The 24,669-nt window shown below is 40.2% G+C and overlaps 1 protein-coding gene across 1 annotated transcript in view; it reads right to left on the bottom strand.

Moving 5' to 3' along the window:
- The window catches only part of LOC106563163 (transmembrane protein 132D), a 92,180-nt gene that overhangs the window by 64,735 nt on the left and 2,776 nt on the right, over window positions 1-24,669 (bottom strand). Inside the window, exon 3 of the mRNA XM_045688884.1 lies at window positions 23,500-23,686. Within this exon, the coding sequence (XP_045544840.1) occupies window positions 23,500-23,686 (187 nt within the window). The remainder of the gene's footprint in view (window positions 1-23,499; window positions 23,687-24,669) is intronic.

Here is a 24,669-nt window from a genome sequence, read left to right on the forward strand (position 1 = left end):
AAACTCAGACCCCGTTGGTCATTTAGTTAAATAAAGGTTTAATAAAAAATGTAAAATACAATTTATAATACATACATTAAATGCCTTGTGTCATATGAAGCTGTACTTATAATAAAGTCAGGCACCATTTCCTGGTTGCTAAAATTCAAATAGTTTGCGTAATTTCAGTTGATGTGACAAAACAAGCAATGCATAGTGTAGCGAATCATTGTGCATTCTAAACCGCTGTGAAATGTATTTTCAATAACCCAAAATATTGTATTTTCAGCTGTTTGAAGTTGGTGTACAAAACCAAAAGCAAAAGATGCAAAAACGAAACTTTAGAGAGTGAAGCATAGAAATAGTGCACACAGAACATATCTCCCGCTTCTTAGACCTGCTTTCAATGAGAATGACAGATCGGGTCTCCCAAAAGTTACATATTGCAGCTTTAATGTAAACATAAATATATTAACACTTACTGAATTATCACTAACAGCTAAAACAAATAAAAATGTAAGTTTAAACTATACATTTCCTTTTTATTTTGAAATGTTTTAAACAATACGAATACATAACATTTTAAAAAGTATTGCACCAGAAACTCCGGAAACTCCTTTAGATTCACATTCTTATATTCCTCTTTCATTTACAAATCTTATGACGTGACTAAGAGACGTGGCTGTATCTAAGGGGATTTTTATTTTGTTGAGCCTGCTACCTAGCAAAATGTCATATTGATATAGCTAGCTAACTAGCTTAGGCTGCTAACATTAGCTAGCTATCTAGCAATTGCTTTGAAGTCACCAAAATTATTTGAAATAACGATTGAGGTAGCTATGTAATCTAACCCAATGCTTAACAAACTAATTTAAATTACAATAAATAAAGGTTAACTTTATTTTTCGCTGTCCAGTGGCACCACAAGTGGGCATTTGATTTGAGAACTTCATCACATGAGCGCTCAGTGAATGTGCACTGAATTAAAGGGTATCTCCACTCAAAAATAAAAGTTTCTTAGATTTTTCACAGACCTCAAAAGTGGTCACCTGATGCAGTTTCAGCATTGTTGTGAACACAGAAAATCAACTTTTGCTGTTTTTCTATTAACAAAAAAGTGAGAAAAAAAAGTGGGAAAACCAGAAGAAATTATGGAAATCCGTAACCTGGAAAAACAAAACAGAAAATTGAATTTGGGAGAAAAAATCTGAATCAGGCAAAAAATATAATCGTATTTTAAAAGGCCGTACTAACGTGTTTTGCTGTGCATGACTGCACTTTAGAGCATGTGTCATCCTGCAACTCAGCATTTTAGGGAATGTTGAGGTCAGGTCCAATATTAGCTATGCATCCAAGAGGGAAATATAGGCCATTCTAGAAATGTTTTAGAGTAGTATAATATGTCATTTAGCTGAAGCTTTTATCCAAAGCGAATTGCAGATATGAGTGTATACATTTTTATGTATGGGTGGTTCCGGGAAATCGAATCCACTATCCTGGCATTGCAATGCTCTACCCAGATGCATGACAAGGTTATAAATGATTCGTGAAGCCTCAATTTAATATGATTTATAAAGCATTGATTAAGCAATGCTTATGCCACCCTTATAAAGCACAGCTTTATGTCATATTTGACCTTGTGGCATATGTCACATTTGACATTAGTGGTTAGGTCACACAGTTATGCCAGATTTATGAACCCTTTATAGAGCATGAGACATATGGTTATAGATGATTTGTAACACACGTATGTAGTGTTTATGAAGGCTTTATGAAGCCTTTAAAAGCAGCATGTCATTTAAAGTGGGACCATAATGGGTTATAATAATATATGCCATTTAGCAAACACTTTTTATCCAAAGCGACTAATAGACAAGCTTGCATACATTTTACTTATGGGTGGCCTCGGGAATAGAGCACACAACCCCTGACAATGCAAGCACTATACTCTACCAACTGAGCTACAGAGGAAGGGGTTAATACATTTTTCATACGGGAAATTCAAGTCTGACATTTCAAAGTGGAAATTAAAAACTTAATAAGCCTCAAATACACTACAAGTTTAACATTTCCTGCCTTGCAGAAAAGTTCTCCTGCAACAGTTTGATCAAATTAAGATCCTACATATTTATAGTCTAGGGAGGATGGTGTAAAATACATGTACATTTGATTGTAAAAGAAAATTACATACAGTAATAGTAGGAAAGGAGAACCAGTAGAGATGAATTTAAAAACATATTGGTTGTGACCAAATACCCATACTCATACTCACTTAAACTGCATACTATGTAGGACTACCCATTGTTGTATACTATTTAGCACGTACCGTTTAGTAAAAAGTATGCAGTATGCCACAGCCGCAACGTAGTAGTGGCTCTTGACATGCTGAGCAGGTTGGCGGGGCCAAGTGCGGGTGGATTTTTCCAAATTCAACAGACATGCATCGCATTAACCAGCCTGATAATAGCTCATTTCCAATTTCCAAAAGCACTGATCACTGGGAACGAGATCAGAATGACTAATGGGTAACCTATCCTACAAAACTAAAACAATCCATATGTTCAAATCAAAAGGCTTTATTAACATGACATCAATAACGCAGCCCCATCCCGAGTCCCTGGTGCCGAAACATTCAAAAATCAAAGATGGTTTAGTATTTAGTTTAAATGCTCTGACGAAGGCCAGGAGAAAAATAAACACTGTGGGTAAAATGAAAGAAAGAAAGAAATACTTCTGTTTCCAAAGATGTAACCTACAATGTAGTACTCATGTTCATTTTAAAGAGAACAAAAACTACTTTTGAGCACCACCGCAGAAGCTTCGCTATTCTGCATCTTTTGTCATTTGGCAGCTTGAAAAGAACAAGTTTTCCAATGCGTTGTGGAAAGTGTGCATCAAATTCTATTAGATGAACAGCCGGAACGAGTATGACATCCTGGCATTGAAACCATACTCGATTTTCAAAAATTCACATAATATTATACATTCTATTTTCGCATACTGAGAATGCATCATGTTTCCCACTATTCGTTGATTTCAGTAGCACATCCCGACATCTACATTACATACTATTAAGCATTATTTTTTTGCATACTCAAATGGCCTACTACTATTTAGGACGCAAGTATGGGTATTCGGACACGCCCCATTGAAGCTTGTCAAGTAGTAGAGGGAGCCAGGTGTGATTCTGTCTGTCTGCTTGTGCCAATGCCCACACACCGAGAGAGACATGGTCAGGATAAGTTTTTTCTACTCTTATTAACGCACTCACACACCATGCTGACAGCACTGGTTCTGAGTGCATGGCCCATCCATTATTACTGTGAGACTCATCCCTGGCTTACATCTTACAAGTAGACCCGGTGGATATTACACTCTGCGCAATCATCAGCACGATTACACTCAGATACTGACGGGTGCAGTCTGCCTTGGCAGGGGAAACATCTAGGTGACAATCATCCCTGCTTCTCTGGATATACAGTGCCACCTGTCTTCCCTCACCCGTCAACCTGTTGGTCCTTTGCCTGTGTGCCTCCCAACAGTCACCCATTTCTCTCAGAGAGAGAGAGAGAGAGAGAGAGAGAGAGATGCATATTACATTTCTAGTGTTGTATGTCTCTGTTCGCTCATTTGAAGATGCAGCCAGTGTGACACCTTATATCAGAAACACTACCATTAGCATTTCACTCTCAAAGCTTGCTTTCTGTCAAACACTAATATTAGCATTATGCTCACAGTTCCATAGCACTCTAATCACTACCATTTAGTATTGAACTAACATTAGCCTCATGGATGAGGGCTATCATCTGAAATAAATGGGGTTTGCCCAAATGTGAGTGTTCCACGCTGTACCTACATTGGTGACATGACAGGTTATTACAAAATGATGAGGACAAACATATACTCATCCCAATGTCAAAGCCATGTGTAATGGCGAAGGGAGATGAGAGAAAAAAAATCAAAAGGGAAAGCTGTCAACTATCAGTCATTTGTACACACAAATAGCAATCACATCACGCCAGCCAGAGATGGCAGCTTTCCATCATTCACGCTCTCTCTGTCAGGAGCTGTGTTTAGGTGATGACATAAAAGTCAATCACTGGTAATAGTAACCTAGCTAGCTAGCAGAGTGGGGCTGACATCCTGCTAGCATGCTAATTATCCTCTAAGAATAATTTAATGAGATGACATAGCAGTCAGTCAGTTGTAATAGTGGCCTAGCTAGCAGAGTGGGGCTGTCCACTAGCATGCAAAGTAAGCTGTTCTCTAGGACGCATTAGCTGTCGTCATGTGAATTTAATACCCCTCATAGCTTAATTAAGTCCTTTTGTGGATATGTTGCATTTTAATTCACTGCTCTATCGTCCTGGTGTCAACAGCACTAGTTCTATCTTTCTGGCTCATCATCTCCCTCTCATATTAAAAAAGCTCTCTGCCCTTGCTCGCCCTCTCACGACACTGCTAGTCACTGTGAGAAAAGCAAAGTAGGGAGGGAAAAGTCATCTCCCCTCAAACACTCTCCAGATTCAGGTGAGGGTTTGTTTTGTTTCTGCTGAGAGGGCTTTACTGCTGCCCTCTCTCTCTCTGTGTGTGTTTTTATCTCTCTCTGTCCCTCTCTCGATGTCCCTCTCTGTCTTTCTCTCTCTTTCTCTGTAAGGATTATCTTTAAAAAAAAGCAACATCTATGTGTGTCAAGATTCATTTCCAAGACTAGCTCTTTCGGTCTGCTTCTGTGTTTGTTTTCATGCAAGCATTTGTTTGCTCTCCTCTTACTGTCAGACTCCTGCCCTCAGAGCAGCTCAGAGAACAGGGCCTGAGTACATTACAAGGAAGGACCCAAGTTTATTATATTCAAAAGGCATGCAGAACCGCTAAGGGTTCTCTGCACATAAACAAGCTTGATCACAGACGCTTATTTTACCATATCGACTTTGGCATTTGTTCCAAACAGGAATCCTTGGGAAAGTACAGTGAAAAGAAAATAGCAGTGCTTTAATATTTAATCCCTAATAGGAATCAGAGACAAGTGGGTAACAAATACACAATAACCAAAAGCCAACAGATTATCAAGCCAACAACTTGTGTAATAAATCAATATTTAATTAATGAGAAGGGAATAAATGAGTGGGTCCTGATGAAATAATCAATACTGGTATTTATTACTTCTACAAATGGCAGAATGCCCCCCAAATAAATCGTTATTTCCTGATAACCAGGAATAATAAATCAGCAACTACAATGTATATTTTCAAGCAGTGAACAGTAGAAGGAGTCAGCTACAGTACAGTTGTCTATCATACCATATGTGAGTCATGTCATTTGTGAGAACCACAATCATTTCATAAGAGATGTTTGCTATTTAATGGTCAAGAATCATTAAAACATATTTATGTACAGTTCAGTCTGTACTCCAGACTCTAGGCTGTCACCGGCTTCATTAGTAAGTGTATAGACGACGTCGTCCCCACCGGGATCGTACGTATGTACCCCAACCAGAAGCCATGGATTACAGGCAACATCCACATTGAGCTAAAGCTAGAGCTGTCGCTTTCAAGGAGTGGGACACTAATCTGGACGCTTATAAGAAATCCTGCTTACGACCTCCGACGAGCCATTAAACATACAAAGCATCAATATGGGACTAAGATCGGAAACTTACTACGCCAACTCTGACACTTGTCGGATGTGGCAGGGCTTGCAAACTATCATAGATTAAAAGGGAAACCCAGCCACGAGCTACCCAGTGACGCGAGCCTACCAGAGGAGCTAAATGACTTCTATGCTCACTTCAGAGCAAGCAACACTGAACCATACATGAGAGAAACAACTGTTCTGGATGACTGGTGGTGGTAGGCCTGATCACCGATTACTATAGGGAGGAGGTTAGTGACCTGGGAGTGTGGTGCCAGGACAACAACCTTTCCCTCAACATCAGCAAGACAAAGGAGCTGATCGTGGACAACACGACCCCATCCACATCGATGGGGCTGAAGTAGAGCAGGTCGAGAGCTTCAAGTTTCTCTGTGTCCACATCACTAAGTAATTAACATGGCCCACACACACCAACACAGTCATGAAGAAGGCATGACTACGCCTCTTCCCCTTCACAAGGCTGAAAAGATTTGGCATGGGCCCTCAGATCCTCAAAGTTATCCAGCTGCACCATTGAGAGCATCTTTACTGGCGGCATCACCACTTGATATGGCAAGTGCTTAGCATCCGACTGCAAGGCGCTACAGAGGGTAGTGCATACAGCCCAGTACATCACTGGGGCCAAGCAGCCTGCCATCCAGAACCTCTATACCAGGAGGAGTCAGAGAAAGGTCCGAAAAAGGCCTTAAAAAGACTACCACCCAAGTCAAAGACTGTTCTCTCTGCTACCGCATGGCAAGCAGTACCGATGCACCAAGTCTGGAACCAATAAGACCCTGAACAGCTTCTACCCACAAGCCATAAGACTGCTAAATAATTAACCAGCTACCCAGACAAATGCAACCTCTCAAGATGGCGACCATGAGGTAGTCAGGTGAAGGTGATAAATTTGTCATTCCATCTCTTTACTAAAATATACCCCTAAAATAGGAAAGAACTTGACTCTAAAGTTAAGAAATAACTGAAATGTTATTTTGGCAACTGCATGTTATGGCAAATACTAGATCGAGAAATAGAGTCAAACAATCACAACGAAACAACGCGACCATGGACCGATTAGCTGCCGACCCGACTAAAGTGAGTTTAGAGACACTACTATCAGAAATTCGCACTGGCAATGATAAACTGTGTAAGCAGATGAAGAAAATATCAGATGATGTCAAAACAAAGTCCAAACAGATGTGACTGAACTGGGCAAACGCATGAAGGGGACCTAAACGGGCTTAAACATGGAGAAATCCGTACAAGAAAATGTCAAGAAAACCTTTGCTTACAAAAATACATCATTATGGGGCTTACTGAAAGATTAAATGGGATGGAAGACTTCAATCGTCATTCAAATCTTCATTTTGCAATTTTCCACAAAAATAATAAATAATAAAAATAATACCAAAACCACTGGGTGAGGAGAACTTCACACGGCTCCCACAATCAAACGAGCACATCAAACAGGCGGCCCGAGTGGGGACACGAGCAGCAAACCAAGGAACATCATTGCAAAGTTCCTGATTAACTATAGGGACTAAGGTAAAGTTCTATGACTGGCTATCAAAGCCAAAAAGTCAGGATTCTGAGCGTTGCTGTATGAGTATGTCATTAGTATGTCATTTTAGGCGAAAATTGAAAAAAGGGTCCGATCCTAAAGAGGTTTTAACAGACATTGAACGACAGATGGGGCACTGGACTATTGAACTGTTTTGGCTACTGAAATAAGGTGAACGATGGACTATTACACCCCAACAAATCAGAGATTCAAAAGAGAAAGGTATGTGTTTTTAATGCCTTCACTTACACACCTATTGAAAAGACAATCACAGCGCCACTCAGGCGATCTGTCTAAGTGAATAACGCTTTAATGAATATTGGCTATGCAGCCTAAATGACAACCCATTAATTGGTAGGCAATAGCCATTATCTATTTGTTTAAGTAACAAACTGACAAGGGAACAGGACAACATAATGATTGCTATGATCTGCCTAATTTTTTTTTTAATGCTCCCCAGCCGATAGACTACAAAGCCAGAGTAAGTGGGAACATTTTAAATGGCCCATATGTGAAAAAAGACTGAGAGAGATCAAATGTTATTCAGCCTAAGACGCTGAAATTGTAAGCAGACAGTTTATTTTATTTACTTTTGCCCGATTTTTAAGGCAAGATAACGGAGAAATTGATATACAGTACCAGTCAAAAGTTTGGACACACCTACTCATTAAAACGGTTTTTCTTTATTTGTACTATTTTCTACATTGTAGAATAATAGTGAAGACATCAAAACAATGAAATAGCACATATGGAATCATGCAGTAACCAAAAAAGTGTTAAACAAATCAAAATATATTTTAGATTTGAGATTCTTCAAAGTAGCCACCCTTTGGCTTGATGACAGCTTTGAAAACTCTTGGAATTCTCTCCACCAGCTTCAAGAGGATTACTTTTCCAACAGTCTTGAAGCAGTCCCCACATATGCTGAGCACTTGGTGGCTGCTTTTCCTGCTTTTCCAACTCATCCCAAACCTTCTCAATTGGGTTGTGGTTAATGTGATTGTGGAGGCCAGGTCATCTGATGCAGCACTCCATCGCTCTACTTCTTGGTCAAATAGCCCTTACACAGCATGGAGGTGTGTTTTGGGTCATTGTCCTGTTGAAAAACAAATGATAGTCCCATTAAGTGCAAACCATATAGGATGGCGTATCACTGCAGAATGCTGTGGTAGCCATGTTGGTTAAGTGTGCCTTGAATTCTAAATAAGTCACCAACAGTGTCACCAGCAAAAAAAACATCACACCTCCTCCTCCATGCTTCAAGTTGGGAACCACACATGCGGAGATTATCTGTTCATCTACTCTGCGTCTCACAAAGACAGCGGTTGGAACCAAAAATCTCAAATTTAGAATCATCAGACCGAAGGACAGATTTTCTCCGGTCTAATGTCCATTGCTCGTGTTTCTTGGCTCAAGCAAGTTTCTTCTTATTATTGGTGTCCTTTAGTAGTGTTTTCTTTGCAGCAGTTCGACCATGAAGGCCTGATTCATGCAGTCTCCTCTGAACAGTTGATGTTGAGATGTGTCTGTTACTTGAACTCTGTGAAGCATTTATTTGGGCTACAATCTGAGGCTGGTAACTCTAATGAACTTATCCTCTGCATCAGAGATAACTGTGGGTCTTCCTTTCCTGTGGCGGTCCTCATCAGAGCGTGTTTCATCATAGTGCTTGATGGTTTTTGCGACTGCACTTCACTTTTGCGACTGATGGACTGTTGTTTCTCTTTACTTATTTGAGCTGTTCTTGCCATAATATGGTCTTGGTCTTTTACCATATACGGATATCTTAACCTGTTAGGGCTAGGGGGCAGTATTGACACGGCTGGATAAAAAACATACCCGATTTAATCTGGTTACCACTCCTACCCAGTAACTAGAATATGCATATATGTATTACATATGGATAGAAAACACCCTAAAGTTTCTAAAACTGTTTGAATGGTGTCTGTGAGTATAACAGAACTCAAATGGCAGGTCAAAACCTGAGAGATTCCTTTACAGGAAGTGGCCTGTCTGACCATTTCTTGAACTTCTTTTCCATCTCTATCTTTTACTAAGGATCTCTGCTCTAACGTGACACTTCCCACGTCGTCCATAGGCGCTCAGAGCCCGGGAAAAAACAGAATGTCGTCATTCCAGCCCCAGGCTGAAACACATTATCTCCTTTCTCAAGTGGCCGATCAAGGGACTCTGGGCTTATGCGCGTGACCCGACCGCCCCCGCCTTTGGGATTTTTTCCTCTGTTTGCCGAAAAGGAGATTCCCTGTCGGAATATTATCGCTTTTCTACGAGAAAAATTACGTAAAAATTGATTTTAAACAGCGGTTGACATGCTTTGAAGTACGGTAATGGAATATTTAGAATTTTATTGTCACGAATTGCGCCATGCGCGCGACACTTCTTTACCATTTCGGATAGTGTCTGGAACGCACGAACAAAACGCCGCTATTCGGATATAACGATGGATTATTTTGGACCAAACCAACATTTGTTATTGAAGTAGCAGTCCTGGGTGTGCATTCTGACGAAGACAACAAAAGGTAATCAAACTTTTATAATAGTAAATATGATTATGGTGAGTGCTAAACTTGTCGGGTGTCTAAATAGCGAGCCCGTGATGCCTGGGCTATGTACTTAGAATATTGCAAAATGTGCTTTCACCAAAAAGCTATTTTAAAATCGGACATATCGAGTGCATAGAGGAGGTCTGTATCTATAATTCTTAAAATAATTGTTATGCTTTTTGTGAACGTTTATCGTGAGTAATTTAGTAAAATGTTAGCGAATTCCCGGAAGTTTGCTAGTATGCTAGTTCTGAACGTCACATGCTAATGTAAAAAGCTGGTTTTTGATATAAATATGAACTTGATTGAACAAAACATGCATGTATTGTATAACATAATGTCCTAGGGTTGTCATCTGATGAAGATCATCAAAGGTGAGTGCTGCATTTAGCTGTCTTCTGGGTTTTGGTGACATTATATGCTGGCTTGAAAAATGGGTGTCTGATTATTTCTGGCTTGGTACTCTGCTGACATAATCTAATGTTTTGCTTTCGTTGTAAAGCCTTTTTGAAATCGGACAGTGTGGTTAGATTAACGAGAGTCTTGTCTTTAAATAGCTGTAAAATAGTCATATGTTTGAGAAATTGAAGTAATAGGATTTTTAAGGTTTTGAAAATCGCGCCACAGGCTGCAAGTGGCTGTTACGTAGGTGGGACGCAAGCGTCCCACCTAGCCCATAGAGGTTAAGTATACCATCCTTACCTAGTCACAACACAACTGATGGGCTCAAACGCATTAAGGAAAGAAATTCCACAAATTAGCTTCTAACAAGGCACACCTGTTAATTGAAATGGATTCTAGGTGACTACCATATGAAGCTGGTTGAGAGAATGCCAAGAGTGTACAAAGCTATCATCGAGGCATAGAGTGGCTACTTTAAAGAATCTGAAATATAAAATATTTTGATTTGTTTAACACTTTTTTGGTTACTACATGATTCCATATGTGTTATTTTGTAGTTTTGATGTTTTCACTATTATTCTACAATTAGTAGGTGTGTCCAAACTTTTGACTGGTACTGTATATATACATTATATTTCTTATTATTTCCAGCTCTTTGTTTGACAATTATATCAAAATTAATTCATTACCTGAAAACCAAGGTGGAATGTTCAAGAAATGTAGCTAGGTCAACTGAACACAGTTGATAAATTCTGAAAAACCTATTGAATAAATGGACACACTAGCTTTGACTCTATTTGTATTTGTTAAGGATGCCCATTAGCTGCTAGCAGCTACTCTTCCTGGGGTCCAGTAACATTAAGGCAGTTCAATACAATTTAAAATATTCCATGACAATACATTTCATAACACATTTCACAGCACAGTAAGTGTATGCCCTCAGGCCACTACTCTACTATCACATATCTACAATACAAAATCCATGTGTAGGTGTGTGTAGAGGCATTTCTTATCTTGTGTATGTGTTTCTGTGCCTGTGTGTGTCTCTCTTCACAGTCCACACTGTTCCATATCTACAATACAAAATCCATGTGTAGGTGTGTGTAGAGGCATTTCTTATCTTGTGTATGTGTTTCTGTGCCTGTGTGTGTCTCTCTTCACAGTCCACACTGTTCCTTAAGATGTATTTGCATCTGTTTATTAATAATTTGATTCTACTGCTTGCATCAGTTACAGTACCTGATGTGGAATAGAGTTCCATGTAGCCATGGCTCTGTGTAGTACTGTGCGCCTCCCATAGTCTGTTCTTGACTTGGGGATTGTGAAGAGACCTTTGGTGGCATGTCTTGTGGGGTATGCTGTGTGCTAGTAGTTTAAACAGACACATCGGTGCATTCAGCGTTCAACACTTCTTACAAAAACAAGTAATGATGAAGTCAATCTCTCCTCCACTTTGAGCCGTGAGAGATCGACATGCATAGTATTAATGTTAGCTCTCCGTGTACACCAAAGTGCCAGCCGTGCTGCCCTATTCTGAGCTAATTGCTATTTTCCGAAGTCCCTTTTTGTGGCACCTGACCACACGATTGAACAGTAGTCCAGGTGCGACAAAACTAGCGCCTGTAGGATCTGCGTTGTTGACAGTGTTGTTAAGCTTTATTATGGACATACTTCTCCCAATTTTAGCTACTGTTGCATCAACATGTTTTGACCATGACAGTTTACAATCCTCAACTCCAAGCAGTTCAGTCGCCTCAACTTGCACAAATTCCACATATTTTTTTACAAGATTTAGTTGAGGTTTACGTTTTAGTGAATGATTTGTTAAAAATACAATGCTTTTAGTTTTTAAATATGTAACGCTCGTCATATGGAGTAGACCAAGGCGCAGCGGGTTGAGTGCTCATATTTACTTTTATTGGACACTTAATAACACAAGAAAACGAATGAACAACAAACAGTCTTGCAAGCTAAACACAGCTATGCAAAAACAACTTCCCACAAAAGACAAGTGAAAAAAGGGCTACCTAAGTATGACTCCCAATCAGCAACAACGATGTACAGCTGTTCCTGATTGAGAGCCATACCAGGCCAACAAAGAAATACACAACATAGAAAAACCATAGAAATACAAAACATAGAACAATACCCAAAAACCCCAGAACACATAAAACAAACACCCCTCTTATATAAATACATATCCCAACAAACCCCGAACCACATAAAACAAACACCCCCTTCCACGTCCTGACCAAACTACAATAACAAATAACCCCTTTACTGGTCAGGACGTGACAAAATATTTAGGACCAACTTTTTCCTTGCCACCCATTCTGAAACTAACTGCAGCTCTTAAGTGTTGCAGTGATTTCACCCGCTGTAGTAGCTGACAAGTATAGTGGTGAGTCATCTGCATGCATAGACACGCTTTACTCAAAGCCAGTGGCATGTCATTAGTAAAGATTGAGAAAGGTAAGGGGCCTAGAGAGCTGCCCTAGGGAATTCCCGATTATACTTGGATTATGTTGGAGAGGCTTCCATTAAAGAACAACCTCTTTGTTCTGTTAGACAGGTATGTCTTTATCCACAGTATAACCAGTGGCAATTTTAGCATGTAAATCTTGGTGGGGCAAAAAAAGTGGGATGTATGCCAGCAAAGCCATTACACAACATAACACTAAGCAATACATTAATTGCACTATAACGGTGACAAACGGTGGGCCTACATAAAGCTGTCCATAACAGCAGTCACAACATCTTACCACTGCTACACCTGGCTATCAGCGGCGCCTTGTCTGGCAGCGAAACAGTTCATTCAGCCTCATTTACTGCCTTTTATAAAAACATAACTGAAATAGCTGACTTGCTTTAACAAATGTGGTTTCTAATGACAATTGAGATGTACAAACTATGGCATAAGGGGACGACAAGCGGATAAGAGGCAATCCGTAATTTCAATTAAGACATTAATGAGCGAGCTAGGATGGACGTTGTCAATATAATAATTTGTTTAGCACTTTTGAAATGTAAAGCGACAGAATTCCGAACATGGGCCATTCTTAGTGTTCTGCCTGTACACCAAATCAGAACCATAGGATAAATACAGGGGCCATATGAGCAAACAATGGATCTCTTACAATATTCAATGATTACATTTCTCTAAAACAGGTTATAGGCTACATGTGCACCACCAATTCAGAACAGTAGGTGAAATTGAGAGGGTTAAATAGAGCAAATTATTAGGGTGATGCACATGGGCTACTAACATCTTACTACACAACACACACTTAGTATTACTTTCTTAGCTACAGTATACATATCTCCCTGGTATATTACATAATTTGTCTTCACTGACATTTTCAACCTCTCCCTGACCGAGTCTTTAATACCCACATGTTTCAAGCAGACCACGATAGTCCCTGTGCCCAAGGAAGCGAAGGTAACCCCCCCCCATCATGGCTCACATCAACAGCATCCCCCGGACACCCTAAACCCACTCCAATTTGCATTCAGCCCCAACAGATCCACAGATGATGCAATCTCAATCGCACTCCACACTGCCCTTTCCCACCTGGACAAAAAAACACCTATGTGAGAATGCTGTTCATTGACTACATTTCAGTGTTCAACGCCATAGTGCCCATGAAGCTCATCACTAAGCTAAGGACTCTGGGACAAAACACCTCCCTCTGCAGCTGGATCCTGGACTCCCTGACGGGCCGCCCCCAGGTGGTAAGAGTAGGCAACAACACGTCTGCCATGCTGATCCTTAACACTGGGGCCACTCAGGTGTGTGTACTTAGTCCCCTCCTGTATTCTCTGTTCACCCATGACTGAGTGGCCAAACACGACTCCAACACCATCATTAAGTTTGCTGACGACACAACAGTGGTAGGCCTGATCACTGACAACGATGAGACGGCCTATAGGGAAGAGGTCAGAGAACTGGCAATGTGGTACCTGGACAACAACCTCTCCCTCAATGTGAGCAAGACAAAGGAGCTGATCATGGACTACAGGAAAAGGTGGGCCAAACAGGCCTCATTAACATCGACGGGGCTGAAGTGGAGCGGGTCGAGAATTTAAAGTTCATTGGTGTCCACATCACCAACAAACTATCATGGTCCAAACATACCAAGACAGTCGTGAAGAGGGCACAAAACAATTGTCAGAGACTCCAGTCACCCAAGTTATAGACTCTTTTCTCTGCTACCGCACAGCAAGCAGTACCGGAGCACCTAATCTAGGACCAAAAGGCTCCTCAGCAGCTTCTACCCCCAAGCCAAAAGACTGCTGAATAATGAATGAAATCACCACCGGACTATTTACATTGTCCCCCCCTCCCTTTTGGACACTGCTGCTATTCGTTGTTTATTATCTATGCATAGTCACTTCACCCTTACGTACATGTACAAATTACCTTAACTAACCTGTACCAGCACACTGCCTCGGTACCGGTACCCCTGGTATATCGTTATTGTTATTCTTATTGTGTTACTTTTTTTTTTCTTTTTTTTACTTTAGCCTATTTGGTAAATATTTTCTTAACTCTTCTTGAACTGCACTGTTGGTTAAGCATTTCATGGTAAGGTCTACACTTGTTGTATTCGGCGCATGTGACAAGTAAAGTTTGGTTTATACAGCAGCATACTCCGCAATGCGGCGTGCATAAGATCAGCCCTTAGTCGTGGTATATTGTCCATATACCACACCCCCTCATGCCTTATTGCTTAATTATACCATGGCTCTTTTATTGATCCGCCCACTCTGTCCCCCGGTGGGTCAAGACGACTGCACCCCACTCCAGTGGTTATAGGCCTGCAACTGTTTGCATTTATTTAATTGGATAATTATATGGAGAGTTGAACAAATTCTCTTTAATATACTATAATGATGCCTAAATAGCCAAAAATCATTTTACTTTCAATTAACCCAGTGCTTTTATGTTGTTTTTCTCTTGTTATTGACAATGAGAGGGCTAACTTATTCCTTTTCTTTGGCAAAAAAAGAAAACAAGAGATAAGCATATCACACTGGCCATGACAAATGATCAATGTATACTTTAGAAGTGTCTCATCTGTCTCAGAAGGCAGAACCAGCACTAGACAGGATTCTTTAATTATGACTACATTTACTTCCCAAACACTAATTAAACTAGTTTACTGCACATAGCACGGACATATAGTATTAATATTCACGCTGCAGCGATTGGGAATGGGTATGACAGGTGGACATGCAGCAACCCAAACCCCTTTAATGTCAGTCATTAAATATACTGACTCAAATACAAATACATTTCTCACTTAGTCCGGTTGGGCAATATCTATTGGGCATAGCAATGGAATCATAAGTCATATTATTATATATACACTGAGTGTAGAAAACATTTGGAACACCTTCCTAATATTGAGTTGCACCCCCTTTTGCCTTCAGAACAGCCTCCGTTTGTTGGGGCATGGACTCTACAAGGTGTCGAAAGCGTTCCACAGGGATGTTGGCCCATGTTGATTCCAATGCTTTCCACAGTTGTGCCAAGTTGGCTGGATGTCCTTTGGGTGGTGGACCATTCTTGATACACACGGGAAATTGTTGAGAGTGAAAAACCCAGCAGCATTGCAGTTCCTGACACACTTAAACCAGTGAACACCAGCTAATGATCTCTGTTTTGCTCTACAACCCCTACAAGTGTCATGGGACTTGTCTGAAGGTAACCGGTACTGGATAAAAAAACAAATGTTTTTGTGCCTACCCAAAAAAGGGGTTGTAAGCGTAAAAAAAAAGCTAAATATTTCCTGACTTTTATTATTTTTTATATCTCCTCCTTGTTTCTTACAATTATTTTTGGGAGTGTCTTTTATACATTTTAATTTATGAAGGTGTTATTCAATGAGTTTTCGATGGGCTTTAGTAGTAAAGGCCAAAATCAATATTTTATCAAATATATTATTATATTGTCTTTGGATACCTAAAGGGGTCCTAAAATTCTAATTGCAAATAGCTAAATTATCAATAGTATGACCATTTTAAAACCATTCCATATGTCAGCTTAGCACGTACTTGGGGACTGTGAACAGACCTCTGGTGGCATGTCTTGTGGGTTATGCATGGGTGTCTGAGCTGTGTGCTAGTAGTTTAAACAGACAACTCGGTGCATTCAACATGTCAATACTTATCACAAATAGAAGTCAATCACTCCTCTACTTTGAGCCAGGAGAGATTGACATGCATATTATTAACGTTAGCTCTCTATGTACATTTAAGGGCCAGGCATACTGCCCTATTCTGGGCCAATTGTAATTTCCTACCTCTTTGTGGCACCTGACAAACGACTGGACAGTAGTCCAGGTGTGACAAAACTAGAGCCTATAGGACCTGCCTTGTTGATAGAGTTGTAAAGAAGGCAGAGCAACGCTTTATTATGGATAGATCTCTCCCCCATCTTAGCTACTGTTGCATCAATATGTTTTGACATGCAGGGCCGGCAGCCTATGGTAAAGACCATAGGCAACTCGTGAGTTTCAGTTTGGGGAAGCTTATAATTTATCCTACTATTTCTACCGATCTGCCTGCCAGTTAGGATTATTTTTATATGCACATTTTCATGGAACAGTTTAATTTCAGTAATAACGTTTTTGTTTGTCAAAATTATTGTCACGTGGTTAATAATAAATATCGGAATAGAAAATTATACAAATCTAAAAGTTAAAATTCAACACCAGCCTTTGCATCTGGACACATTGATAGTCTAGACTGTGATCCATTGGCGGCTAAAGTAATGAACACATTGAACTCAGAGATAGCCTATAGGCCAATGCAGCGGTAGGCCTATAACTTCCATCGTCAACTAAGTAAAATACATAGGTCTAAAGCCTACGAAATAAAAACCTTAGAAAATATCCTGATGATAATTCAGGGTCTTTGAAATAAAATGAGTCTCTCTACTTCGCCTGTCTGCCTAGAGTTTCCCACACCAGTGAGCTCGGGATAGACGGCTGTTTTTTCTGATGTTTCCACTGCATATATGGGATCATCAGATCATAATATGTTCCTCTTTCACACCGAAGCTCCGTGATTATCAAGGCCGGGAGAGTGTTGGAAAGATTTTTCAAATACTGTGAGGAACTGTTATTATTTGCAAAGGATGTAAACAAAAAAACAGACTTAGTTTACCTACTGTGTGAGGTGAATCATTTTTTTAAATGATAAACTCAGTTTATTAGTGTTGGAAATGGTGAGTTAAGACATTCAGAAATCAGACATCCCAAATGGGCTCTTTCCTACATATGCACACAGCAGGCCAGGTAGGCCTACTTCTATGCATGCTCAGGCACGCTCACTCCCTCTGTATATTCCTAGAGAGAAACACATGCTCATTGCTCACATGGTGCACTTCAAACAAAAGACAATGAAAAACTTGACAAAACTCATAGACGATGGTTATGAAATCAACCCTTAACTCGTTTCTCACAAGTGTAGCAGGTTGTGAACTCTGCAAGCAAAGTTTCCACTCCGATAATGAGAACGGTAGGCTAAATAGCTGTAATTAATACATGAATTAACAGAAATTAATGTATAGCAGCCAAATGACGGAGGATTAACGATACATTTACTAGGCCTACTGGTGACATATGTAATTGGGAATTGCAAAAAAATATATTACAATCAAGTCACACAATGACATTGCAAAAATTGGCGGGAGACAGCTGAGCACATTCTGGAGAGCTGAGTGTATGTATTCTGGAGAGAGGTGCCATATCTTCGCCATACAACCCTCTCCTTCTTCTTGTTGCAACATTTTAAATTACACTCAAGACACATCATCTTCACACACATTTTAGATTATGTTCACTGACAGCCGCAACTCCATTAGCTAGGCCTATTGCAGGCTTCCCAAATAGGCATTGGCCTACACACCTGTGATTTGAAACAATCCACAGCAAAAAATGTAAGAAGCTAATGAACCTCTATGGCTAAGTCATGCTCTCTGGTGAAGTATTTTCAATTATTTTATTTAGACAGGAGTAATTATATAATTTTGACAAAATATGAGTTTACTTTAGGCGAAGCCAGCATCCGAACAGTGCACTGTGCAATCGCCAAATTTAATTTCCAATTCGCAAAAAGCTAAAACCAGAGCTACGTATATAATCTCAAGATCATCGTGTCTCCGCCCTAAAAATGGGAGTCCTCCCAAAGGCGGGAAGGCAGGCTACAAGTATATGTCGGCATAATATGCCTATTAAAAATGCATTGGGCATATTCTGGACAGATTTTGGGGAGAGTGAGCTGTCTGACTTTGCCTCTTCGTCTCTGCTGAAAATACCAGAGAAAGCATCCGAGCAAGCCAAACAGCGCCCCTCTGTCTTACTATATGTAGAACATGTATCTGATCCTGTATGGCCAGAAATAGTAAGACATGCCATACTAACTTTGTCCAGACAGAATCAGATACATGGTCTACACATGCTGAGACAGAGGGGCGCTGTTTCGATCGATTGGATGCTTGATCTGAGATTGATGTGTGTTTCTGTCAGTGCGCATCTCGGTTAAATAAATGATCAACATTTGTTCATATAGTATTATTACAAAAATGTTCATTCATTATAATCCACATAATAATTTCCATTTCCTGTTGCTGCAGGATTATTTTCCTTTAGTAGCAAACTGGTTCAAATTAAAATCCCACAGTGCATTCAGAAAGTATTCAGACCCCGTCACTTTTTTTCACATTTTGTCATATACAGCTTCATTCCAAAATTGATTAAATTGTTTTTTTCCTCATCAATCTACACACGATACCCTATAATGACAAAGCAAAAACAGCTTATTTTAAAAGGTTTGCAAAAAACAGCAACTGAAATATAACATTTACATAAGTATTCAGACCCTTTGCTCAGTACTTTGTTGAAGCACGTTTGGCAGCGATTACAGCCTTGAGCCTTCTTGGTTATGACGCTACAAGCTTGGCACACCTGTACAGTATTTGGAGATTTTCTCCCATTCTACTCTGACGATTCTCTGAAAATCTGTCAGGTTGGATGGGGAGCGTCGCTGCACAGCTATATTCAGGTATCTCCAGAAATGTTAGATCGGGTTCAAGTCGGGGCTCTGGCTGGGCCACTCAAAGACATTCAGAGACTTGTCCCGAAGACACTCTTAGGTTGTTTTGGCTGTGTTCTTAGGGTCGTTATTCTGTAGGAAGGTGAACCTTCACCCCAATCTGAGGTCCTGAGTGCTCTGGAGCAGGTTTTTGTCAAGGATCTCTCTGTACTTTGCTCCATTCATCTTTCCCTCCATCCTGAATAGTCTCCCAGTCCCTGAAAAACATCTCCATAGCATGATGCTGCTACCACCATGCTGTCCAGACGTGACGCTTGGCATTCAGGACAAATAGTTCAATCTTGGTTTCATCAGACCAGATAATCTTGTTTCTCATGGTCTGAGTCCTTTCAGCCTTTTTTAGGCAAACTCCAAGCGGGCTGTCATATGCCTTTTACTGAGGAGTGGCTTCCGTCTGGCCATTCTAACCTAAAGGCCTGATTGGTGGAGTGCTGCAGAGATGGTTGTCCTTCTGGAAGGTTCTCCCAGCTCTACAGAGGAACTCTGGAGCTCTGTCAGAGTGACCATCGGGTTCTTGGTCACCTCCCTGACCATAGCCCTTCTCCCCCGATTGTTCAGTTTGGTCAGGCGGTCAGCTCTAGGAAGAGTCTTGGTGGTTCCAAACTTCTTCCATTTAGGAATGATGAAGGCCACTGCGTTCTTGGGGACCTTCAATGATGCATAAACGTTTTGGTACCCTTCACCAGATCTGTGCCTCGACACAATCCTGTCTTGGAGCTCTACGGAAAATTCCTTCAACCTCGTGTCTTGGTTTTTGCTCTGACATGCACTGTCAACTGTGGGACCTTATATAGACAGGTTTGTGCCTTTCCAAATCATGCCCAATCAATTGAATTCACCACAGGTGGACTCCAATCAAGTTGTAAAAACATCTCAAGGATCATCAATGGAAACAGGCTGCACCTGAGATCAATTTCAAGTCTGATAGCAAAGGGTCTGAATACTTATGTAAGTAAGATATCTGTTGTTTTTTTTTACATATGATAAATTAGCAAAAACATTTTTAAACTGTTTTCACTTTGTCATTTTGGGTTTTGTGTGTAGATTGAGGAATTTTATCTATTTAATCAATTTTAGAATAAGGCTGTAAATAACAAAATGTGGAAAAAGTAAAGGGGTCTGAATACTTTTCGAATGCACTGTATGTACATGTATATATAATTCCTGAGCTTTCTTATTTATCCCAGATATAGCACAGACACTTCAAACCCTCATTCCTTATGATACATTTGTTGACTGTCTTTTTCGCCATTTATTAATGTGTTATTCAATGCACTTCTATGGGCTATGGTAGTAAAGGCCAAATTCTAAATTTTATCAAATCATTTTTATACACTTATTTTGGGATACCAAAAATAGAAATGATCCATGGTATGACAGTCTTAAAATAATTCTATATGTTGGCTTAGTAGAACCCCCCCACCTGCCCTTTAACCCTAATTGCTCCTGTATGTCTCTTTGGATAAGAGCATCTGCGAAATTACAAAAAATCTGTAAAAAAAATGTTAATAGGAGAAAAATCTGACCTGGATGTTAGTGGGGCCAGCTAAAGGTTAAAGACACAGTAGAAGTCTACATGTTGCTGTCATGGGCTGAATACATAATTGTTTGTGAGGGTGAAGTGCTTTCTCACCAATTACCATAATAAAAGCCAGAGCTTTGAACACAATTTGCAATTTGGAAAATTAAATAAAAAATCTGACTGCAGCGTACATATTTATTTTCATAGAGAAAAAAAAACTAAAATCCACAACCCAAAACAACACTGAAAGCCAAACAGTTGCAAAGATTTTATCATAAATAAATATTAATTATCGTAATACATTTGGCTGTCTAGACTCCCTTGCCGATGCATCCATCTGTTTTTTAAAAGGATTATCCTAGGACCAAACTCAATTACCTTTCTTAATCATGGAAAGTACAGAAAAGCTCTATTAGCCAAATTACAGCCAATTAAAAAGTGCAAGCTTAGTGTTTAACCCTAGCAGAGAAGTCTGGGCTTTCAACATGGGACTTCAGCTTGTTCACCTCACTACTCAAACACACTACTTTTAAAAAGGCACCCAAGCGTGACAACCAACACACAATGATTTTATCATTAGGTTCTAAATTCTTCTTATTTACAATAACAGCAATTTGACTTTCCTCTGCTTTTTCCAAACACAGGCAGTATAAAGAGACAAAGACATCAAAGTGTTAGTGCTGGGGAAAATCGATGATACAAAGGTTCAGAATTGCAAAGAGAGGTAAAACAGTGGGTGTCAGCTTTGGAGAGAGGAGAGACAAAGCCTCCTGCAGAGTGCAGTCAGCCATGTGAGGTAAAGCTGCACACGCACACGCAAAAACACACACACACACACACACACGCGCGTGCGCACTCAGACATATGTAGTATTGCCCAGCCCCCGAAGTGAATCTTCTTATCAGCTAACTGTATGTAAGGATTTGTCTGTGTTGTCTTACGAATTCAACATTCTCTCTGTTGATCTTGCCAACCTCCATTGTCACACCTCTGAGAGGCAGAGGTTCTGTTGTGATTACATCAAGTTGGTTATGACATCTGCTTTGTGCATTTGAGTCAATTGGAGGTGTACCTGTGGATGTATTTCAAGGCCTACCTTCAAATTCAGTGCCTCTTTGCTTGACATGGGAAAATAAAAAGAAATCAGCCAAGACCTCAGAAAAATAATTGTAGACCTCCACAAGTCTGATTCATCCCTGGGAGCAATTTCCAAACGTCTGAAGGTACCACGTTCATCTGTACAAACAATAGGACGCAAGTATAAACACCATGGGACCACGCAGCTGACATACCGCTCAGGAAGGAGACGCGTTCTGTCTCCTAGAGATGAAACTACTTTGGTGCGAAAAGTGCAAATCAATCCCAGAACAACAGCAAAGGACCTGGTGAAGATGCTGGATGAAACAGGTACAAAAGTATCTATATCCACAGTAAAACGAGTCCTATATCGACATAACCTGAAAGGCCGCTCAGCAAGGAAGAAGCCACTGCTCCAAAACCGCCATAAAAAAGCCAGACTACAGTTTGCAACTGCACATGGGGACAAAGATCGTACTTTTTGGAGAAATGTCCTTTGGTCTGATGAAACAAAAATAGAACTGTTTGGCCATAATGACCATCGTTATGTTTGGAGGAAAAAGGGGGATGCTTGCAAGCCGAAGAACACCATCCCAACCGTGAAGCAAGGGGGTGGCAGAATCATGTTGTGGGGGTGCTTTGCTGCATGAGGGAGTGGTGCACCTCACAAAATAGATGGCATCATGAGGCAGGAAAATTATGTGAATATATTGAAGCAACATCTCAAGACATCAGTCAGGAAGTTAAAGCTTGGTCGCAAATGGGTCTTCCAAATGGACAATGACCCAAAGCACACTCCAAAGTTGTGGCAAAATGGCTTAAGGACAACAATGTCAAGGTATTGGGGCGGCCATCACTAAGCCCTGACCTCAATCCTATAGAACATTTGTGGGCAGAACTGAAAAGGCCTGTGTGAGCAAGGAGGCCTACAAACCTGACTCAGTTACACCAGCTCTGTCAGGAGGAATGGGCCAAAATTCACCCAACTTATTGTGGGAAGCTTGTGGAAGGCTACCCGAAACGTTTGACACAAGTTAAAAAATGTAAAGGCAATGCTACTAAATACTAATTGAGTGTATGTTAACTTCTGACCCACTGGGAATGTGATGAAAGAAATAAAAGCTTAAATAAATCCTTCTCTACTATTATTCTGACATTCGCATTCTTAAAATAAAATGGTGATCCTCACTGACCTAAGACAGGGAATTTTTACTTGGATTAAATGTCATAAATTGTGAAAAACTGAGTTTCAATGTATTAGGCTAAGGTGTATGTAAACTTCCGACTTCAACTTTAGGTCTGATATCTGACGGTAGGTTAACTTTACAGTAGGTCATAGCACAAGTCTCTCTCTGACCATGCTTGGAATAATGCCTTGTAATGCGTATTCATGCTTTGTAACTTAATTTTTCTGCCTTGTATGTGAATCCATTCATTTTACAAAGTAATTAAATACATTCCATTCTCAGACAGTTCTTCATTGCCTATTACTGTAACTCAACTATATTTTTCTTGCATATTGCTATTTATCTTATGGATTCAGATAATTCATTTAATGGGCTAAATGAATAGTCTTCTTATGAGTCGCATGTGAGGTATATTATATACATGATACAGGCACTCTCTTTCTGGTTCCTCACCATTGCCAGTGGCACAATGCCACCCAAGTCCTGTGGTGCCAGGCGGATGAGGGTCTGGACCTCATCAGTGAGGGAGCGGGTAGGAGGGTACTCCACCTGCCACATCACCACCCGGCTGCCCAGCGGGTCCAGTAGCCCGTTCACCTCCAGATCCACCTGGAGGACCCTCTGGTAACCCGCCTCCGGCCTGGGGGAAGAAGGGAGGGGAGAGGGAAGGAGGAAAGGAGGGAAAGAAGTGTTTTTTATTTGTATGATCAAGTGAACCTGGGTGTTGAGAAAAGGCATTAAGGATGTATTAGTATTAGTATCGTCAATAACCACGTTTCCATCCACAGTTTTTATGCAAGTAAAGTCAGGGCGTATAAAAAAAAATGATGTGATGGAAACAAAGTGTTGGTAGAACTTTATGAATGTCAACCGACAATTTGATTGTTCGACACGGTGGGTTGTTTTTGTGTCGGTAAAATGTATTATTCAACGTATTGCTCTGGAAACAATTTATTGAGCAGTTGTTGATAGAATAACCCTCATGTCGAGGTAAATTTGCAATCACAGGATGTTATGTTGTGTGGTACTCCCACTGTGACTTGGAAAAGCAAGTTTAGGCTACAAGGTGGTGACAGAGCGCGGTGATGAGCTTGATGCTCCTTTCCAGTACATTTTGAGCATCTTAACTTGTATGCTAGTGACATGATGATCGGTGCTTAGCTGCCAATTAAAAATAAAAATGATCTTGCTCTTATCCATCTCATCATGTAACGGAACCTTTCCAGTCCACTTGTCTAGAGCATGTGTGAAAACCAGATTGGGCAAATTTGTCATTTTTTCGAAACAGTTTGTTAGACAAAACTATCGGTAGAGTGGAAAATGCAATGGAAACACATTCAACTCATGTTTTGGTAACACTTTATTTGGATAGTCCATCTGTAGATGCTCTACAGACTATATACAGAATATCAGTAACATGTCAGCTGCATGTTTGTTGACATGTTACTGACATGTCTGTTGACTATCCAAATAAAGTGTTACCCATGTTTTTTATTCGGTACATGAAAAATTAAGCGCAAAAGTGTTTTATATGTGCCCTACGTCATCACGCACATTATATCTGCTACATCTGCTGGGGAAATGCATATATGTATATATATTTTTTTAGATTTTATGATATTC

This window comes from Salmo salar, chromosome ssa11, assembly GCF_905237065.1.
Source record: "Salmo salar chromosome ssa11, Ssal_v3.1, whole genome shotgun sequence".
In the NCBI taxonomy this organism is placed as follows: domain Eukaryota; kingdom Metazoa; phylum Chordata; class Actinopteri; order Salmoniformes; family Salmonidae; genus Salmo; species Salmo salar.